Below are 22,987 nucleotides of genomic sequence, written 5' to 3'. Positions count from 1 at the left end.
GCAGCATCCTCCAAACTGGGCTTGTGTCCTCCAAGGACTGGTAAGAACATCTCCAGATTTGAGTTGCTGACTTTTAAGTCCAGGAGGTGACTCTAAAGCAGCTCCAAAGACCTACCTGGAGATGCAAAAAAGGGTTAAGCACCCTGCCAAGCATAACTCTTTCTCTGTCATCACTCATTCGGGGCTGGTACCGGCCCGTGTCTCAGCGAACAACAGATCAGACCATCTACTCCAGGCTGGCAGGTCCTACATTTCTATCCTAAAGTTCTCAGCCTGGTCATGTTCTGCACACCAATCTTTTTATCAATTGTGTCTTTTAGCAGTTTGCAATAATCAATGAATCAAAAGTGATAATCAAAGTCACAATTTTATCAGTTGTGATTTTTAGCAGCTCATAACAACACATGGCTTAGCACTGACCAATTATCTCCTATAACACCCTTTACTCTGATGTGCAAGGAAGATTTGGTTTTGTGAAAGGCTACATTTACCATCTACTGCTGGTGTATATTATCTACTGGTTAAGAAAATCAAAGAAAGATTTCGGGGATTGGGACTTCCCTTTGTTTTGTCTGCACACTTCCTGATATGATGGCCCCTTGGTCTGTGACTAGAGGGGATAGAGAATATGATTAAAAATAATCAATTCATTCTGCCTCTCAATCCTAGCTTAATTACAGGCGTTAGAAAAACACAAAATCAGTTCAATACCACCAATTACCTATCCAGAATCAAGCATTCCCAAAGAGTGCCTCTCCAGTGCACTTGTATCAAAATGTTCCCAGCTGAAAACAAAACCTCACCCAAATATTTTCACCTTGGCACTCCCATGAGAAAATGGTAATTGCTGCTGGTCAGAGCATTAGCTGAGCAATCAAACAATCCTGCAATTAGCCTCTTGTCTGAAGGAAGGATCAATAAGGTACACGTACTATACCCCTCTTTTTAAGCAAAATTTATTGTTGCTTTAAATGTGGTAGCACTCATGCAGCAGTAGTGGTGCACAGTGGACAAACAAGCTAAATATTTACCTCTTAGATATGCCATTTTAGAAATTCATCTGCCTGGCCAGGTTATTGTACATTTCAAATATGGTAATGCCAAGAGGCCTCTCACCAGGATGCAGCATGGCTGGACTAGGTACTGAACAGGCACCATTTCTGCCCCAAGGAGTTTATAGTCTTAACTTGAAAAAAAGCCCTATTAGAGTAGGATAAACCCTACACGAGAGGCAGGAGGGAAGAAATATGTTAAGAAAATAAGAGGTGTAAATTAAATAGGTTACCCTTTATGGGCCTCTGGGTAATGATTTATTTTTAAAAGAAACTTATGCTAAAGTAATTATCCCCAGGTAAGTAAGTGAATCCTAGGGGGTGAAAATAAAAGTATCTTGGGGAAAGATTTGGTGGTGGTGGTGGAAATAATCTTAGATATTGAAGATCTGTAAGAATGGGCAAGACAAGTGTTTCTCTCAGAGGACAGACAGAAGAGACGCTACTTGGGATGTGGCAACAGACTAGAACAGACTACAGGATTTCAAGGCCTCCTTCAGCACTGCTTCCTAATCTGTCAAAAGGCCAATTAGTCTGACGGATTAGCTACAAAAGAAATACAGAATAAAAACCTACAGCACTTGACTTTTTGTGACTTAGTATTTCTTTTACAAACACACTTCAAGAAATAATAGGCTCAATTCTAAGCTTGGAAGAGTTGGAGCACTTGCGGGTTTGCTGTTGGCAGCTAGTTTTTGAAGATGTTTTTCATAGATGTAACCACCAGTTGAGTGGTTTACTACAGAGACAAAGATTCAGTATTTGTTTCGCTGACAACAGGCACTACAGTGCTTGTTACTTACTCTACAAAGGCAGTACACTAAAACTTTTAGCTTACAGAGACAATGCCTTTCTACTCTGCTACATTTTTATTAACTCTTTTCATTGCGAGTTGCTGATCACCTACCACAGCACATAAATAAAGAAGATGCTTGTCTGATCCTGACAGTTTGATCTCCTCCTATATACATATATTAAAATAAAAAATAAAAATAAAAATCAACATACAAATATATGTCATGAAAAAAAAAGTTTTCTATGCATTAATGAATGTTCAAGTGGGAACATTCGGGTGGGCTGATAATTCAAGTACTTTCAATAAAAATAAACTACTGGTTTGAGCCTATTACAAAGGGAGTATCTAATTCACTTTTAGAGTCTTTTAAAAATAAGTAAGCAGTTCAACAAGTACAAAAATTCAACATGCTCCAAGGCAGTTTACCATCAGTACAGCGTATACCTTCAGTAACATTATGGCATACACAACTTCGTTCCTACAGAAAAGACTATTTTGGTCTCATTGTCTCTTTAGGGTTATTTCAGGGTGCTCGTGTGACAGGACTAACAAGAAAGAGATCTTGTTGAGTGAAGCCACTATTTACTTACAGTGTCTTCTACCCTGGTGAAAATACACACCAGCTGAAAAATTATGGACAGTAATAAAAAGCAGAAATAAAGAAAGCATTAGGATATATACAAGAAGGAAAAAGAAGAAATGTCTGAATAGCATCGTTCAGATGAGTATTACCTAATGAAATAGGAAGCCTCATATAAAAATAAATAAAAATGTTTTATCTTGGAGTAAGTGTTCTGTCTCACTTGGGGAGAATTCAGACTCGGGCCCAATTCACCGACTGTCATAAAAATTTAACTAAATGCCTCTGTAAGAAGCTTATGGCAAAAGCAAACTCAAAACCCCCAATCTGTTTTAAATCCTGAAGTCCAAGTTCGTGTTCTGACTAAACTACATTATGTAATTTTGAGAAAGTAAAACTTAAAGGAGAAAACTGAAACTCGCAGTGATACTTTTCCACATTTATTAAGACAACTAGATGGGGGAAAAAAGCCACAAGAAGATATATCAGAGAGAATGCAACCAAGTCACAGTATACTAAATTGCATAAAAGCTACGAAGCCTGGAAAGGGAAATACAAAGGAAACTCTGCAAAGCTCACTTGCTATAGAGCTCCATCATCAAACAACCGCTAGATGCCAGTTATGATCAAAAACTCTCCCAACCCATTAGCAGGGATTTTAAAAGAAGATACTGTGCTTTACTAGGGATTGAGTCAATCAGACAAGTCTTGCAAGATGATCCAGGTAAATATCAAAGACTCTTAATTTACAGACAGGTAATTCTATTGGTGTTAAGACACTTGCATGGTGCTGGCATATAAAAAACCCAGTGTAACTGAATTAGTGTCCAGTTCAGAGGGTACATAGCAAGCAACGTAAATGACAGTTTAAGTCACTTGAAAGACATTTAAGTCATTGATTCCTAAAGGGCTTTACAGTCTGAAAGACAAGTCCTAACATGCAAAGCAGATGAATACACAGAGGAGGCTGGAAGAAAGGGCAAGAATATCATAGGAGATAATAATTTGGAGCTTTCAAGTACCGACTCTCACAACTTCATTTTGCAGAATGTTCTGAGGAAACTGTACATGGCATTTAGTGAGTACAGTATCAGCTGTCATTATACCGAGGCATTCGCTCTGAGGCAGAGGAAAGAATCCTCCAGCTCTGCAAACGTGAGTCACAAATGAAACAGATGCACATCCCTAAACTGTTCAACGTATCCTCTGCGTGATGTGCGTGGCCATACAAAATTTGGAAGAGTTGCCCCTTGTTAACCTCCTCATGCATCAGCCTCTAAAGCCTCCTTTAATGGTTGACTCTACGCAGAGCAATACAAATTGCCTGGACAACTGTGCCAACACAAAAGCAGACACAAGGAGCTACTGCACATGACCTGGAGACACTGATGTCCTCCTTAGTTCCTAATGATCTTGGACTGCCCCGGCTAATTCAAATTACCTTGTGTTTGCTGCAGAGAGGTTGCACACAGACAATTAACACAGATCAGCTGATGCGTGGTAACTTGTTCCCGCAATGTAATTTGTTTAGAGGCTTATGACTTACACACATATTAGTATGATATCAATATTTATTATCCTCATTATTAAACAACAGCCTTGAGCCACAGCTTTCAAAACCAACCTTTTTACTCTCTGTGAAAGGGCTGTGAATCAAGGCATTCTCTAAAAAGCAATCCTTTGCTCTGGTTATTGGGATGTTCTCACAAGTGACCGGCTCTTGGACACATCAAAGCTCGACAGCTCTTCCCCGTTCCCCTCAATGGGCCAGAAGGCTGCTCTAAGCCTCAGTACCTCTTGCTTGCTATGGCAGGATTTTGCCCCCTGAGCAGTAAGAATTATTGTTATGGACACACAAATTGTCCCAATGTACTGTAGACATCCGAGGGACGCCACTGAACCTTAAATATGGCCCCAGAGTTAAGACATCATTTGGGAATTTGTATCTCTTTAAGGTAAAAGAAAAAAGATAATTGAAGTACTTTGGAGGTAAAAAATGCTGCCTTAAGTAGCTCAGCTTTGTGACACCTTTCAGACTCCAGGCTGAATAAATGCTTCCTGGTGTTTCTGGGGTGAGGTTTAGGAGACATCTTGAGGATCTCTTGGTTTGGAACGAAATATGAACACAGGCACATGTGTAAGGTGGGAAAAATGGCAGTTTCTTGAAGTGCAGCACTGGTGCCCAGCCCATGCCTACTCTGTCCCTGTTCACATCTGGTGTGATATTCCCAAAGAAGGCCACAGCACACAGTGATGAAATGTCAGCAAATCGAAATAGACTCTGTGGGAGTCCCTTATTTTCCTCCCACGTTCTGTACTGTTCTGGACCTGCTAAGTATGAGAACCTCTTACCAAAGAGAGACTAGTGTAAACTCTTATCTAGACGGAGGACAACAAAACGGGGGGGAAAACAGAGTCTGGATTAGCTGTCACCTACTTGACTGACTGACAAAGATCCATAATGATGACTACTGTATCTTGGAAAGAAAAAATATAGTGGACCATTATAAGCCATATTATTTTAAATAGTCCATGGAAAGGAAAAGGGACACACATATCAGGCAGCCTGTCCGAGCAACTCGGTACCTAGAAATTACTAAAATAGGAAAAAACCCACACTGCATCCTGAGAACAACAGAAACCATTAAGGAGAGAGATGGAATGATTTGTGAAGATGGGATTAAAAGAACAAATAACAACAGTTTGAGATAGCAAGAGGTTGAAGCAAAAGACAAAACAATAATCAGCTTCCATGTGTGAACTCCGTTTAAAACATTTTCAGCCTCTTACTGGTATTTACACTGGTCTATGAATAAAAGAAGAGTTTCAATTTTCTACCTGAATGCAGTTAAACTAATGTGTAAGCATCCAGAAATAGAGCACAGGATTGTTTGATTGTGCTTCCTAGATTTAATTTCCAGGCTAGAGAAGTATCTGATCCCATGGCTGAAATTTTTATTCTAAATACATCTAAACATTTCTCTTAAGAAGAAAAACTTTCAGCAGTCTCCTCTGATTTATCTTATTACTATAACACATTTGAGAAGTTAAGTTGTAGGCAAGCTGACAGAAATGAGTGCAAGTAGACTGAACACAGTGATCAGCTGGTCAAATGGCACAGAGAAGAAAAACAGACATTGCTTAGTCCAGAAACCATTTTCTGCATGGCACATGCTCATTTATAACTTGACCTTTGCCCAGTGTGTTTGCAACTATTTCAAACACATTGCAATGAAGTTTAATTAATAATTGCATACCACTTAAAAGCTTTTAAAAAGAAGTAACATCAGGTAACTGAAGGATTGCAGAAATTAAGCGCCAGTGAAAGAATTAAAGGCTTCCCAGTAAAGTGTTTAAAAAAAAAAAAAAAAAAGAGCAATACAGTTAGTACCCTACCGTACCAAGAAACGAGAGAAGGCTTTTCTCATCTTCTGTGCTGCTATCCAGCCATTCGGCCACATCACCAGGAGAAAGAAGACTCATTCTCCAGCCAGAAAACTTTTCCATACAGAAAACAAGAAGTGAACGAAGCAGGGTAGGAAGGGTGGGGAGGAGCTGGTGGTCTTGGGATTCCAGTACTCCAGTTATTGTCTACACTGACAACGTGAGAGCGTGATCCTGCCCTGTTCTCTCAACCCCACATCTGACAGCCCGTACTGACAAAGCAGGCATGGGTGGGAGCAGGAAGTGGGATCTGTACTTGTTGTCCCCTTGTGTCAGGTTTCAGTCCAAGCAGGAACAGAAAGAAGGCAAAAAAGGGCTGCAGGGGGGAAAGTGAGGCTTTAAAATCCAAAAGAGGTAGCAGACTGTGATAGAATCAGTTTAAGGAAAAAAGAAGAAATAGGTCTCAGTGCTGAAGCTCAAATAAGTCAGCACAATAGCTCATCAGCTAAGTGTAATATATCTCTATCTTTCCTTATGGTGTTGGCTTTGTTTGAAGGCTCAGGTATTATGCTTTATGCTAAGAGAAAAACCAGCAAGCTTAGAGGCAATTTAAATACCCTCCCCATTACTGAAGAGCCTGCATTCCCCTGTTTACAAGCCCCTTCCCGCTCCAGCTATTATAACAGCATCCCAGCCTTTCTTACAATGAATTTGTTCGTGCAATGGCAGGTTGATCAATCTGTGAATAGGAAGCTCCCACCCCTCCCTCTCCCCTCCTCCTGCATGGCGGCAGCATTGATCGGCAATAATGGAATCTGCTGCCGGCTGCCAACAGCAGCATTACAGAGAGGGGGACCGCTCCTCTTCATCAGCGCGAAGCAGCAGCCACAGCCCCGCCGGGCTTCAGCCTCGACTGCGGCAGGGCAAACGAGAGAGAGGTAAGGGGGGAGCAGCGTTCCTGGGGGTTCAAAGAAGTCATCGACGCTAGCGGTCGGTTATTTAATTTAACAAAGCAAAACAAAACAAAAGATAAATGGGAAGTAATTCTGCTCCGTCTAGACAGCGAGCTTGCTCTGCACAGCTTTGCAATGAAGACTTGTCATTGTGACTTTATGAAGGGTCACATTTAATTGTACAGGATTTACAGCGTATGATTTATCCTACACAAAAGAGCATTTTACAGGTTTACACATGCACGAGCAGAGACGAATCCCGGTAAGTGAGGGACTCCTGGGCCCCACAAATCAAAATTGCCTTTGTCCTCAGGGGATGGAGCTGATGCTCTGATCAAACTGCACTCTTTAAAGAGACAGCCGCCTTTTGTTCACCATTTTTTGAAATTGTCTTTATTTTAAATAATTTATACAGTTGCCAGTCCCTATTACCAACTAGGACACTTGCTTACCACTGACTAAAACCCAAGCCAAAACAGCAACAACAAAAAGCCATTAGATCAGCAAGGCGAAGAATTAGATATCAACCAATAAATGAAGAAGAAAAGAGCTATCAAGCCCCAGCAGGGGAGAAAATTCCAATTACTAAGACAAATTGTAGCAGGTATTGTTTGTGCAGGACTGATATTTTCATAAAACACCTGCCAAGCTGGGCAGATGCTATACAGAATTCACAATTAATGAGGGAACACGGGACAAACAGTTCAGGAGTGAGGTACCACAGCAGCATGGGAGACTTAGCTGAGCAGTCCTCCTGTGTGCACCGAAAAAGTACATGCCTCCACCCCCAATATGAACAGTGGGATTCGAAAAACCAGAAACATTTCCTACATAATATAAAATGAACGATAGAAAGACATCAGATACATTTCCTATCTATGCAAAAATAGCAGGGTTTTTTTTGACAAAATGAGCTTTTCCAACAAATTTTACTGCGTGTGTGGGAGGATCACATTTTGTCCAACTTCTACAAGTAAAATCTTCTTTAAGACTGTACAAACTGATGACATAAATCTACTTGCAATAAGAATGGAATATAAAAAAATATATTAGATAAAGGATAAGATTGCTATTTTCTTCTACCTGGTTGGTCAATATGAAACAAAAATTTCAACCTCCTTCCTTTCAGTTTTCTGTGAAACAAATACTGTGCCCACAACCACCTGACTGACTGGTTTAATTTGCAATATTAACTAGCAACTCCATAAATAATAGGTTCTAGAGAAAACAGAGTTAAGAGTATTGATTTCCTATGAATGCCTACCAATTTTGCATCCTTTCTAGCAGTACAGATCATGTACAGATCCTGTTTTCCTCCCTAGCTGTCTCATCTTGTATCATAATTTAGCTTTATTCATCCCTTTCAATGTTTTACAATGTTCATGATAACAGGGGAAGTATATTAAATAGCAAATATGAAACTGGCTTATTGAAGTATTTTAAAATATGGGAACATTCAAAACTTTGTAGAGAATGGAGGCAGAACTGGCAAAAACTTCAGTCAGAAGGGTGTAACTAGGAACTGAAAAGGCATTAAAGTTTTTCATACGCAGACCTCTCCTGTGCGTTAACATTCCTGGGGCAACACACAAAGGGGAAAAAAATATGCATAAGTACTTCCCTACTATTTATCTCCTTTTTTTTTTTTTTTTTTTTTTTTAGTTTAACAGGTCACAATATCATGCAAGAAGTCTGTCTGCAATGCACTGTCAGAAGGTGGAAATAAGTGTCAGAATAAAAGCATTAATTGAAAAGTCCTTGTAAGAAAGTAAAAGTCACGAACACAGGCCCTTCAGAAATCCAGGAAATTTAAAGCAATAGATAGATATAGCAGAACCACTGACATGTAGAAACACCAAATCCATCAAATTTAAAAGTAGAAATAATGATTACAATCATTTAACCCGACTTGAAACACCTTTAGATCATCAACCAGTGACTCTCATCCATTCATGACACTATTTCTAGTTGAATAAAGACACGTCTTCCAGAAAAAAGGACACCTGATTGTAAATAGACACTGCAAAGACATAAAGAGCCAGTCTGCTCCCTTGGTAAGCTGTTCCAACTGTTAACTCTGCTCGTGGTTAGCAATTTGCTCCTTAGTTCCACTAATGAATTTATCCAGTCTCATCTCCCAAACACTGGGCGCTGGTTGCCATTTGTATGTTTTGATACTCTTCATTATCAAACTCTGGTTTACATCCTTGAATACCTAGTTTCAAACAATCACTTCAAAAATATCTTAAAACTCCTCTGTAGCACTGTTTTTAATTTTTAAACCTTTTGCTGTACAAGAAAACCAGAGACTAAACTCGCTCCACAACTGCAGGAGGGATGTAGTGCAGATCTCCCACTAAAGCTTGCCACAGGCAGAAAAAGCACTGTGAATAGCTTCTTAAATTTGTCTTTCTCCATCTTAAAGCAGGTCTTGTGCTCTAGAGCTTACCAAAAACTTTCAAAAAATCTTGTCCAAATTTTACAGGACAGCCAGTTTTTGAGGTAAGCTACAAATAAACATGAGAGGAATATTCAAAACATGACTAACTCATTTTCATGCTGTGAGACCTACCTATACTGGAAAAAAGTTTGTTGAACCAATGCAAATACAGATACAAATTGCTCTATTGACCAGAGTGGAAGTATGCAAAAATGTGAAAATATCCTGTACTGGAAAGATATAGAAAGGTAGGAAGGATCAGCAAAGTAGCAACAAAAAAACCCCAAAGCTAATCGCTGCCTTGAGAGACTGTTGTTTTCTAAAATTAGCACCAGTAGCCATACAGAATAGCAGGTGAAAACATGAGAAAACTCCTTTGAAGTGTTGGAGTTCATCTCCCCTACCCCTGAGTTCCAAAAGCAGATGAGTTCACAAGGCTGAAAATGAAACCAAGTCCTTATGTCTTGAAACCTCTTATATAAACTAACCGTTTAAAACGTGTATACATCCCCAACTGGTAAATCTTTGCATTACCATCAGTGAAGGAGCTTCTGCTCCTTTCTGCAGTTGTCAGAAATGTCACCCTCCTACAGTTACGATTTTGAAACCTATGAAGCTAAGCAGCTTTTCCATCCCGTGGACTTAAAAATTAACATTCTTGATAAGTGAAACTACACAGAAGCATGAGTGTTCAGATATTTCTACAGGAATTTTAGAAAATGATAATTCATAATATATGCAAATAATAGAGCACAGATGCTTTCTGATGCAGATGCTTTGTAAGCACAAAGTTGCGGTAGTATTATAAATCATAATGTATTAATGTTCTCTGCATGAGGCACTTACAAGAAGAGGAAAAATGGATCTTACTTGCACTAGGGACAGACTCTTGACGGACTGATTGATGGATATTGCTACAGTCAGTAGATGATGTCTTCACAGCAGTACACATTAGACCTTGTACACCCAAGCCATTCTTAATAAAATGTTTTACAGTTAATTTAGGAGTGAATAAAGACAGGATACTTGCACACTTGAAAAATGAAATGCTCCCTTCAGAACATGGGCACGGGGAGTAGGCAGAGGGCAAATTTTTTCACAAAAAGCAGGCAGGCAGAAACACATAAAAGAGCTTGCTGAGGATGCAGCACTAGTTAATCTGCAAGAAACACTAAACATCCGCTTCTCCAACTCCTGGATCAGTGTTGTATGTACCAGACAAAACTATTCACCTCTATACCTTCTATTAGGAAACAAGAAAAGTTATCAGAGACATTTTGCCCCAGAAAAATGCAAAGCAGTAGTAATTTTCCAATCCTATTCCATGAAACAGCACAGAACAAGCAAGCTAGCCTGAAAATAAGTTTCCCAGATATCTAAAAATGTCAATTCTATACGCAAAAGGCTCTGTTTCCTGCACTGAGTAATTTTAAATGCCTACCTATAATGAAAGTAATTTTGCCTTGAGAAGTTGTATTACAATGTAGCAGCCATCTCACCACCCTATGATCTAGTTCAAGAGCATCCAGATGGACAAGGCCAAGTAACTCATTGTGTATTTCGGAAATCTGGCAGAAGGATTCACAATTATTTTGTGACATGGATAACTTTTTGGCTTAAGCCACATAAGCAAAACCAGCATGTAATACCATGACACAATCCTATAAACAAGCTACGAGCAGCAGAAGAGAATCATTCTGTTGCAATGTAAATCAATAGTAGATTTACATCAGACGTGAGAAGATACGGATCGCCCTGCTGGAGCATGGCAAAGTACATGGAAAGCCCTTTTTACGAGAAAAAAAAATTGATGGACACTCAGGTCTCTCTTTAAGCCAGTCCATTCCGTTGTGGAAAGTGAAACCACGCTGATGAAGTACCAGCCCACTCATACACATTATTGCCCAGTATTTTATCCTTTCAGATTGCTTAATGAAGTGATTTTAGCAGAGTCAGTGATCTTTAGCCCTCACTCTCAACAGCTCTCATCCAGCTGAAGATGAGAACCTCTACATGCCACAGCACTGATGCAATATTATCTTTTATAAGGGTAATAGTTCCCCTTACTTTCCAGAGTGAACACCACTAGCCTTCCAAACCCAGCTGAGATCAGAGACATTGACCCAGTGGTTACTCAGGAGGGAGACAGAGCAACAAATTTCCTAAATAACAATTGCTGGAGCTGTAGAGGAATCCAGGGGCAGCAAAAGCTGCGCCTGCTGACAGCCTGTAAAGATAAATAGGGACAGAAAGGCTCAAAACGAAGGTGAGAAAAACAACAAACCTTGAAGTTCTCTAGTATATAATAACGCAGGCAAGAGCTCCCTTGTACAGGTGTCACTTTAAATAATGTCAGGAAGCTATTTCCCCACAGTTTGACAGGGCATTGGAGCCAAACCGGTCAGTAGCTGAAATGAAAATTTAAACTAAACCTGGAGGGGTTAGCCGTTATAAAGCTCTCCCGTGCCCACCAAGCCTCCCTACCAAAATCATCTGACTTCTTGGCTGGCTATTCATACTTCACCTTTATTGAAACTGAGCAGTAAGTCCTCATCATAAACACTTCAAAAATGGTTGAATATGCGGAGCTAGTCATGGGCCCCTCGGACAAAATTCACTTAAGTCAGTTTACTTGGGCACAAAGAATGACACTTATCAGCACAGAAGTTGACTTATACTTCCCTTGCAATATAAAGATACATCTGACTGCCTATATGAATCTAATCAAGGCTTCAAAATCTTTTCCATAATTCAGGCCTCCCATTACACTGTGTTTCCTTGGTGCATATGAACTACCTTGAGTATACACAGTATCTTAGAATTATAGATGTGTTTTTCAGCTTAAAGAAAAAAAGCTGTCAGAAGCCTATGAAACTACTTGCTAAGGAGCTGAATTTTAAACTACTGTTAAAACACATCTTCAATTTTTCCATAGTATTTTCCTCCTGAACATTCTAACACAACATAAACAAGGTGGCTTTTTTTGGAAGCATGTCTGCCCCAGTTCCCTCTCTAGATCCCAGTGTTATGTTTTCCTGGCAAAACTGATGCAAGACTGTAATGCTGCAGGGGCTGGGGACGAATTCTTCATGCTGCTGACTGTACCTGCCCACAAAACCAAGTATTGCTGAGTCTAAGACTGTACACTCCTATACTTTTTTCCTTCAGGATGTATTAATAAAGAGATGCTTGAGGAGAGCAGGAAGACTGGGAGTCAAACCATCAGCTGAGGATCAACGGAGTGAGTGAGACATGTACCTGCACCCACAGCACAAAGAATGCCCAGCATTGCGTAATTTGAGAAACCTGGCTCTACCTAGAGAGTGAGGAGGTAAGCACAGAAGGAACCATCACACTGCTCATGTACAGCAAGAAAGACGCAGTCTTAAAAGATTTTAAAATAATTATTGTAATTAAAGAAGAGACAAATTACTGTGATTTTGGTTCTTGGGCATGTTAACCCTAAGTCAATCAGTTCCAAAAATCAGAACTAGTATCAGGAAATTTTTACTACTATAGGTCAAACCATTCTGTTACTGTTGTCCACTTCCCACGGAAAAACACTTTGCTGATGTTACAAAACAGTGACCTAACCAGAAGCACTAAGAGCTCTGACACAAGTATTTCTGCTGGGGAGAACTACTGGATTTTCAAAACTTCACTGATGAAGCAACCATGACTTTTTTTTTTTCCACCCCCATTTCCACACTAACTTAATTACACGTTTGCACTCAATCCAACTTCAGGTATCCTCAGCATAGCCAAGGGATTCAACTAAGTTATGCTGCTTGCAGTACAGTAGTTTGTAAGTATCTGTTAATGACTACTCTAAAAACATTAAGCTAATTTCATTCCAAATTAGGGCCAAGACATTATTTACAGTCATCCACTCTGGAGTGCCTTTCCAAACTGTGAGCCATATGCCTCATGTAAACAGACATCTTGTATTAAAGTATGAATACAATCAGCTTTATATTTAATGAGCAGTATGTAAAGACTGCTTAATCTCTGATGCTGGCACTCACGCAATGACTTTTCTCCCAAGAATGCGTTCATGCAGAATACCTTCTATATTTTTTCCCTCCAACCAAAAACATTGGGTGTTCAAAACAAAGAACAGACTGAAAATGTCCTGGAAACATGGAGCTGTGAAACCAAAGCAAACCCCACACTTTCAAGGATTTGCCAGGCACCAAGATTGATATGGAAGGCTTTGTGCAGCAACACTGTGAAAAGGACAGCTTGAAATGAATCGAGTCTCAAGCACTTCAATTTAACAAAGGATTTCTGAGCAAGCATCTTTGCTAGAAATGTTATGTTAGTTCTAAAGTTATTTAGCATTAAAAATGTTACTTTAGTGCTAGGACTGAAAGAAAATTTAAGGCGGCCCCAGAGTGCCAAACTTTCAAAAATGGATGAAGAACATGAAAAAAATCAACATTCAGGGTCTGATCCCCCACCGATTGAGCCCGCTTATATCACCTGCTTCACATAACTGAAGATCCAGCCCAGAAATCCAAGAGTTCTTCCATCTTTTAAAGTAGTGTGAAAGAGGAATGGAGAGTGACTTTTTGAACTTTCATACTGTGAGGATTGAAATCACCACTGTGTCAAGTGATATTGGCATCATACTGTTAGTTTCTAAGCAAGAATTTCCAAGAAATGTAAACTTCAAATGCAAGTACAGCTTAAACATGACCAAGACAAAAGCGAACAAGAAAGAATGCTATTTTTGTAGAGCTACTAGAAGGAAAATAGCAAAAAATAAATACAAATATTTGCTGACCAAAAAAATAAAGCAGCGCAGCTTCTTTCCTTCTATCCCCTAGACCTGCATCACTTAGTAGTAGTATTAGAAAAACCAATCTTTCCAAGCAAGGAAGTTTTGCTGGCTGTACTTCCAAGTCTCCCAGGTATTAAGAAGTAACTGCCCAGAAACCACACTGCAGGCAGGCAGTAAGCTGAAGCACCCATTCCTCCCTGCCCTGTCTCTAAAGGCATAGTCTAAAGATTCTGAGGTCTTGCTTAAGTAGTTCAGGCACAGCACCACTGCTATTCTACAGAGTATCTTAAAGGCCTTTCAGATTTTATCTGTCCTAAATTACCATAAAAGATCTTTATTAGAAAGACAGACAAGGAGAAGCACTTACTTAACATACGATAGACTTATCAGAAATTATATTGGAACACCATGGAAAAAAGTATCTTTTAAATAACTATTCCCAGTGCTTGTAGTGTAACTGATAGGGACAGGGACAGTACAAAAGGCAGGCAATTTGACAGGTTATTACTCTCCTTGAGGACTCAACTGCTCAATCCTTTGCTGACAAGATGCTGACATGCTATGAACTGTCAAAAAGAGAAAACAAGCAGGCAGGTTTTTGGGGAAATGGGACACCTTGCACCGAGGTATCCTCTAAGTTGCTATTGGGACAGCAAAGTACTTCTCCACAAATGCTGCAGTCAGGCATGGAAAACAGTTTTTCTTGCTCACCCTACAGGCCACATAGTTTGCACGCACAACTCATGTCTTCACAAGCGCTGAATTTTTCCCAAATTCAGGAAAAAAACCCACACAAGTGAAAATAATTACAGCAGTTTTGTCGGAATACTGCCATCATTCATCTTGGTCTCTAGTATTACTTTCTGACCTACTGTTTTTCCACGGACATATACTCTCAACTGAAGCAGGGAAACAGCCAGGAATGACTTCTTATTTAGACTAAATTATTGGGATGACTTCTCCAACAAACAAACAAACCAAAGAACAACTTAGTGAGGGCTAGAGTTTCGATGGTGGCTGGTTCGAGTTTTTTTTTTTTTTTTTTTGCCTTCTATGACTAGACATGATCACACAGAAAATAGAGAACTACAATTTTGATAAAAACAGTTTCAGATGAGAGAGAAGTAAATGTCTTATCACTCCATCTGCAAAATTCTGGTGCCATCAGAATTTGCAAGACCCACACAGACAGCTTCAAAGTATTTTGGGAAGCTATTCAACATGATCAATACATGATATTCTACTGACCATATGACTTTCTAAGCTTCTGGTCAGATCATGTAGGAATTACCACACCATCCCATCAACTTGAGTATTATTTATCCTCTTTCCACAAGGTTTAGTACAAGGTAACAGCTTTATGTAGCACTCCCACAACAAGTTTAACTTGCTTGTTTCCAGCATGAACTAAATACCAGCAATTCTTGCAGAGCAGGGTTGAGGGTGCTGTGCCAATAGGGAGTTTTGCTCCACCCTGAGGTTGCTGCTCGCTCCCTTTCTATGTCAAGAAACCCCAGCTTTGCCAACATCATCAGGTGGGAGTTGAACTCTCCTTGATTGGCACACTCAGAAAAAAAAAAAAAAAAGACTAATTCACAGCAACTTCCACTTCTAACACCAGATGATGAGACAGAACACCACCACCAAAAAACTCATAGTGTCTAGTAGCCCAAAATCAGGCAAGCTTGCACTTACCACGTATGCAACAGAAAAGCAGGAGCATTCTGGAGAACGAATGTTTATGACCAGCAACATAATTTCCTACCCCTGCCTATGCATCATGCAGTCTCCCTCCCTCTTAGTACTCAGTTCCACCTGTGTTTATAGGAATACTATGTTAATCTCTATGTAAGTATCAAAATAAGGCAACTGCCAAAGCCCAAGGCCTTTCCAAACACTAGAGACAGTACAAGGAAGGCAGTACATGGAGGATTTTTTAAAATCAATTTCCAAATTAGGGACCAAATTTAAGTGGTGAAGCAAGTAAACACAGCAAGGTAAGAGACTGTATAGGTTAGGGAATTTTTACAAGGACATACCAAGTCCTCCATCTTGTGGACACGGGCTTAATTTATGACTGATGCAGTATCTTAAAGATTCTTCTTGGACACTCTGGTGAGAGTTCCCCTGGAGAATACAGCTGATATTTTTGAGTGACCTTAGGACATACCAGGGCAGGGCTTCAAGAGCACGAATACTGTGAAAGCTGGCATTAGGTTTATGCTGTATTTTGTACATTTAGCATTTTTTCTGTAGCCATTACCCCTGGAATCAAACAAATGTGGAGAAAATTACAGCCTCTATTCTAGCAAAAGGACCTGGCCTTCACAGTTTGAGTGTGACTGAGCTTGAAAATCTGACCGAAGCCTCCTCCAAAAAGGATCAAGACAAGCAGGAAAATGAATGTAAAAAAAAAAAAAAAAAAAAATTTTCAATCTCCTCTTTTGTAAACCGGACTTGCATTTTGGAATGCTTGTGGTTGGCGCCACGTTTGAAGGTTGCCCAGAGGCCTACTTTGAGCGGACACGTCAGCGGGGCTGTTTCACTTCTCTGGCAGGCATCCACGTCACAACACTGCCCTCCTAGAGACCCTGCCGAGCACGCCGCAAGGTGCAAGGGAAGGAAAATGCAATGCTGTGTGTCATCGCAGCAGATCCACTGCCTGACTAAGGAGCAGCACTGCTCTCAGAAACTCCGTACAGGCTCACTGTAGCTATTCGTCGCTGCCATCATCTGCTCAGATAACCAGCTATTACACAACTCTGCATCCCAATTTTTGCAGCTATGTTCACCACAATTTTGGCACAGTTCCCCATCAAATCCATAACTTACATAGCCGAAGTCTGTTAACCATTTAACATGTGGAGATGATAGTGTTGAAACTGTAAGTACTGACTGTAGTTACGCCATTTGCTTGCTGACTTCTTGTGCACATTTCCCTCTCCCTTACTAGAAGCAGTCACCCATGTATGTAGAAAATTAAATGGAAAGGGATCATTAGGTCTCCCTTCTGCCACTGGCCCAGTTTCAAATCCCCCCATTATTAGCTCTCCTAAAAAACATTTGTGCTGTCTGATGCCAATTAGCCAAGAAATCTAGATAAAAGGAAGTATTCCCTTTGTGGAGAACTAAAGCTTTGAAAAGGTACGTACCTCTACAGGCTGGAAAATGAATCTGTCTCTTGATGCCAACGAGCCATTTACAAATGCTGTCCATACCCTGTATTTTGCTGCATCGCAGAATTCTCTGACTTCCAGTATTACACAGTTGGTGCAATACTCACTCCCAGATATCAGGAAATGTCAAGGAGCAGGTCAAGCCTCAGCATACCGGAATGCCCCTTCCTCCTGCTCATATACAAATGAAGCTGATTTGTTCCCATGAGCTTTAAAGAGCCATGACAGATCTTTCTGACAGAAGTCACCTCAAGTATTTCTTACAATTACACCGTTTTCCCCTCCCCACAGATGTTAGAGAAAGCAAGAGCGAGAGCACCCACGGAGTATCAGATAAAGCTAGGCACAACATGAAGAATCTGCAGGAATGTAAGTTGCTTCTCACGTCTGCCTTCCAGAACTCCTCAGTATTTCATTTTTAGTTCACTACCCTATTAACATGCTAATCGTATGAAAGAGCACCCAAAAGAGACAGGAAATTCTAAAGCGTGCCCTTCCTGGTAACCACCCCAAAATCACCTAAATGAAATTTGGAAGGGACTGGGATTGTGTTGCCTTGAGCTTTTCTGATTAGTTTGCCAAAAGTTTGCTTGTTTTTTGAAAGAAACACATGTTTGTCCAAAAAAATCTCAGGCAGAAGGTTTTCATTTTCTGATCATGTAATTCAAAACCAGCTGCAGAACAACCTCATTGGTTCAGGCTAACAAAAACAGTCTCTCCAAGTTAGCAAATTAGTATTCTCCCTGGTCTACAGATGAGGAGAAACATGACTGAGGACTTTATAATCAGTACCTATTAAAGGATGTTTCCAAGGTAGAAAAAATTTAACTCAGGAGACTCCATTCCCGGTTTCCTTATACGACATTTATTGTCTTTTGTAGCCACTGAAAAATGTTGAACTGTATCAAAAGGCATGAAATTTAAATGCTTTTCAGCTTGCTGTCACTTAACAATACATTTTAAGACAAAACCTGCTAGAAAAGCAAGCAGCATTACTAAAGCAGTGTCCTTTATATTGAAAAGAAAACAAATCCTCTTGTTTTTATGAGCACCTGTAGGATTCCCTGAACTGCTTTGATTTACCATCACTTGCTGGAGGACAGGAAGCAAGGTTGGCAATATCATACGCTGAAAACATCACGCAATGCCAGCCACAAGTAAACACTGAAAAATATTCCCACAGTGTGCCCTTGAAGAACGATGTCTGGCCTTATTCAGAAATCCATTTGTTATATGAAAAATGTACTGACTTATGTTAGGTAAGTAAAGGCTTTCAGGAAGAAGGAGTAAAGTAAACCTAATGATTTAACAGCTATAAACTGGATTTTTAACTTTGAAAGACATTACAAAAACCTGTTTCTTACCTTTGCATCTACATGATGTTTGAATACTAATGTGTAATTTCTGTACTAGTGAGCAGAAAAGTACCAATAATCCACTTTTCCATTCATCACATTAAAACCATGTAAATATCTCTTTAAAAAGCTGTGTATAAAACTGAAATAATGAAGAGTTGATATATACATGCAACACAGAGGAAAAAAAAAAAAAAAAAACAAAAACCAAAACAAAAACCAACCAACCTGAAAGTTTCTAGTTGCTTTAAGTCTAGTCACTTTAAATTTCCAGCAAAATACCCATGTGCCGCCTGCCCAGTCCCGCCTCACTGGAAATACTGCAGCAATACTGTCCCCCCTTTGCACGGACCATGTCAGGAGGGATCTCACCTGCGATCTGCATTCTGCGGTAATCCTAACACCTCTACCATGGTCCTGCCACCATGCCAACCAGAAAGTCGGCGTAGCCTCTGCGCGCTCCTCTCCCGCGCTCGGTTTTCTCTGCCTCAGAGGGTTTGGAATGCAGAAAAGCCAGAGCCAAAGCCCATCAAGCGCAAGCCTCTCTATTCAGCTCCTTGGCTCGAGTTGAACAATAACCGCCCTTCGGTCGCTCGCCTTCCCTCTCAGCGTATGGGATGCACGCCGGTCCTCCCCGCAAACAGCGACATGACCTACCCGGGATGGGTAGCCACTTCATTTTTCCTGTCCTAAGGGAGGGTGGGGGGAGCGGAGAGCGCAAGCACTCGGGGTGGGGTGGGAGGGGGTGTGGGCAGGAGGAGACTCCTGTTAAGCAAAAACACGTCCGATGCTGAGAAAATTCGGCGATTTCAAGCAGCTGACTTCAAGGCTAAAATCAGCTACAGAGAAACTTCAGAGGCTGGTATCACTGCATACCCTGGACTACAAGAAGCCAGTCAAGATGAAAACATGATTTTGTCGGCTGGACAAGGAAATATGTCTGAATGTGTCTGATAAAACTGCACTTTATTTGAAGATGTTACCCCACCTCAAATGTTCCTACAGCTTTGGAAATACACAGTAGGAAAAAAGCCCTGGAGAGTCACTTAGACACAGAGTGAACTTTCTACCCACCCACCCCCCCCAGCTTTGTTTCCTGCACTGACTTCCCCCTCCCCTCCTTAAATTCGATCTAAGATCTATGGCTTTGAAAGTGAAATGGTGACGTCTGATACCAAAAGCCTTTTCCTGAGCTCTGTTCTTTTTTATTTTACAAGTGCTGAGAACTGAACTTCCAGGTGTAGCGTTCCTCTAAAATAAAACACAAAAGCTGCTCCTTAAGGCACAGAAGCAAAAACCTACACAGTTTAGTCACCGCTGCCATCATCATGTCCCTTATACATTATAATGCCCCTGCTGAGAACAGCGTGTCAAGTTGGATCAGTTTAAAAGCCCACTGTTTGATTCCCAGCAGACCCCACCTGCCAGTCCGGGACCAGAGCAGACAAGCACACACACAAGAGGAATGCAAAGTTGTTCAGCCTGTTGCTAAATAGGCTAAAAATTGTTCACGAGGGGCTCCAAGGCTGCACACTCGCTCCTACCTTCTGCAGTTCTTGAGAAAGTGTGCGGGGGGGGGGGGGGAGGTTGAACATACCTATTTTACTCTAGTTTTGCGCTTCTTTGCAACATAATATTCTCCTCTGATTCAGCCCTTTTCCCCGCTAATGCTACCCCATCTCCTTTTTCCTTGCTGGATTACTTCAAATGAGCTTCTATACGTTCTCTTAGGCAACAACGTCCCACACCCTCACAGTGTTTAGCCTGGAAGAAACAGCAGCTTTGGTCAGCCTACCCCCTGCCAAGGCTCACGTGAGAAATCTGTGTGAAAAGCACAGCGTAGCCCTTGGGAAAGAAACTTGTTGAATGCGTGCTTAAACAATACTGACTGCAAAATAAATAATAGAAAATTATAATTGCTCCCTCGCCCTCTAAAGCCAATCACTAAACTACATCCAGGGATCTTGCACCAAGATTAGTGCTGGAAGAGAAGAGCAGTTCAAAAACCAGACACACACAAACCCCCCCCACCCCCAAAAAAAACAAAAAAACCCCAAAAAAACAAACGTGTCACTAACAGCAGTATAACAAAATAAACAGTCCCTCTAGAAGACAAATTGGTTTGACCTGCTGCTTAGAAATGCCAAATTACTGGAAACGGTAGGGCAAAATGGTCTCATGATCTCAGCTGAGCCAGATTCTGCAAAAAAGCAGTAACAGCTTATAAGCGATTGCAATCTCCTCTCTCTCACCACCCTTGCGCCGCAAAAACAACAAATAATATGGTAATTATATAGAATGTTTCATTCCAGCACACTGTACCAACTGCATTTGCAGCACCACAGAAAAGCATCTCTCTGGAGGGTGGAGCAACATCAGACAATTCATGTATACCACAGGGCATGACAGAAAAGATGGAAAAAGTAAGGACTGGGACATTAAAGTTAGTCTGTACGTCTCTTCAAAGAGTTCTAATGCTTTTAGGGGCAAATCCTGGCTTTTTTCTTTTTTTTTTTTTTTAAGTTTGTCTGATTACTTTTCTGGATTTTGTTTTTATGTTTTGTCTTTTCATTTCACATCATTTAGGAATCCCCTGCTTTTAAATCAGGTTCAAACAGAAGTGTTAAAACTTTGGATCCAGCTCTGAAATACGGGCATGATCTGCCTGTTTCTTCCAAAGAAGCCATTTTTAGTGACTTGGGAAAGTTCAGTCCTGGTATCTATTTCTGTCAACCCTAAAACTTGCTGTACCAACCTCAAAATAAGATTTCCAAAACGCTGAAGGAGCTGTTTGACTCAAGCAAATACACCTGCTGAAGACTTAGGAAGAGACTGTGAATTAGGAAGATATTAAAAAAAAAAAAATGGGGGGAAAAAAAAGGCAAACCATAGAAGTACTTTGAAGTATTCTAGAAATCTACCCAGTTTCAGGAATTTGAAATGCAATTTGTGAAGTCTAGGAGTAAAAGCTGTTTCCAAAAGACTGTGACACTGAATAAAGATTATAAAAAAAAACCCTGACACTATTACCACGTGAATTTTGTTCAAATAACCAATCTTCTGACAAATGTAAGATTCTACTTCTCATTTTAAAATGCCTGTTGAATTGGAAGAACAGGAGGTTGTCTCCCAGTATCTCAAGAAAAATAGTGCAATGAATTAACTAGCTCCTCTCCAGCTCCACTGCCTCTGCTCAGACCAGGCACGTTTACAGCTTCTGACTCTGGAGGTGGCTGCTGAAGAAACCCATTAGCAGAGCAGAAGCCCTAGAGCAGAATAGATAAAAAGAAAATAACTGAGAGTTGGGCCTTTTTATAAAAAAAAAAAATTCTAAATTTTAAATGTAAATCCATTTCTTTCAGTATAAATCATTTACAATTAAAGCTGAGATGTCAACTTAAGGTCTATCTTCCTATGATTTATCTCAACTACTTAAAATTAGAAATATGTATGGGAACACTCAGCTAGCAGAAGATTTTTAAAATGCCAAATTATGCAGGGAGAGAAGCTACTAGAAAAATGCTTTAATAAATATTCTCTTCATATATTCAGCATATTCCAGATTAATTTATCTGAAAACCCAGTTGTTTGTATTCAACAAAGTTTCCATTATTTAGTCTGATGCAAAGGACTCAGAAATTAATTTAGAAACTAAGAAACATCATTAGGTTTTCTAACATCTTAGAGTCCTGAAAATCTGAATAAATGTGTAGTATTGCACCATGCCTCCGAGGTACCTGCGCGGGGTGCTGCCGGAGGCTCTCTGTGAGGAGAGGTTGCGGCTCCCCACGCCGGTCCCGGCCGGTGCCAGCAGACCCCAGTGCAGAGATGCCAAGGGGTCAGGAATGAAGGCATGAAGTTGGAAAAAGTGGTGCGGGAGGGTCGTGTTTGAAGTTCTGTTCCTCCACACTTATTTGAATAGGCAATAAATTAATTTTCCTCAAGTCAAGCCTGGTTTGCCCGTGATGGTGATTAGCAAGTGGTTTCCCCATCGTTCTCTCGACCCATGAGTTTATTCGTCTTATTTTCTCCTCCTGTCCTGTTGAGGAGGTGGGAGATAGTGGCTGGGTAGGCAGCCAGCAGCTGGCCAAGGTCAACCAACCACCACATGCTTTACCAGGAGCAGGAATAAAACATCTCTCCCAAAATTCTGAGACTCTGAAATCCAACCCAAACCATTCCTTAAATCCTTCCCATTTGCTCCGGGGTGGAATGGTTAACACCTCACCCTCACTGTCAAAGCAAGACCAGAGCACTAATCCAACAATGATCAAAAGCAACCAGGCTCTGGAGGCTCCGTTAGGGTTTCCTGGCCTTTAGCCCAGCAATCTCCAACACCACCTGCAGTCAAAGGGCAACGAAGATGACTGCAAAAGCAAAGCACTTGTTATTTGTACAACATGGGGAATCTTTGGGTTGGCTGATCACTGCTCTAGACTTTCCTGCTACTCATACATGCCACATAACA

At 40.6% G+C, this 22,987-nt stretch overlaps 1 protein-coding gene across 9 annotated transcripts in view; it reads right to left on the bottom strand.

Moving 5' to 3' along the window:
• The window catches only part of RASAL2 (RAS protein activator like 2), a 188,798-nt gene that overhangs the window by 59,968 nt on the left and 105,843 nt on the right, over positions 1-22,987 (bottom strand). The window contains exon 1 of one of the 9 annotated variants that reach the window (XM_042803399.1): positions 18,892-19,107. The exons of the other annotated variants lie outside the window; for them this stretch is intronic. Within the exon in view, the coding sequence (XP_042659333.1) occupies positions 18,892-18,904 (13 nt within the window). The 5' untranslated portion in view covers positions 18,905-19,107. Of the gene's footprint in view, positions 1-18,891; positions 19,108-22,987 lie in introns of those variants that run through there. 9 annotated transcript variants of the gene reach the window in all.

Source organism: Tyto alba, unplaced genomic scaffold (assembly GCF_018691265.1).
Source record: "Tyto alba isolate M040663 unplaced genomic scaffold, T.alba_DEE_v4.0 Super-Scaffold_1000006, whole genome shotgun sequence".
In the NCBI taxonomy this organism is placed as follows: domain Eukaryota; kingdom Metazoa; phylum Chordata; class Aves; order Strigiformes; family Tytonidae; genus Tyto; species Tyto alba.
This window is presented reverse-complemented; position numbering and strand designations above follow the sequence as displayed.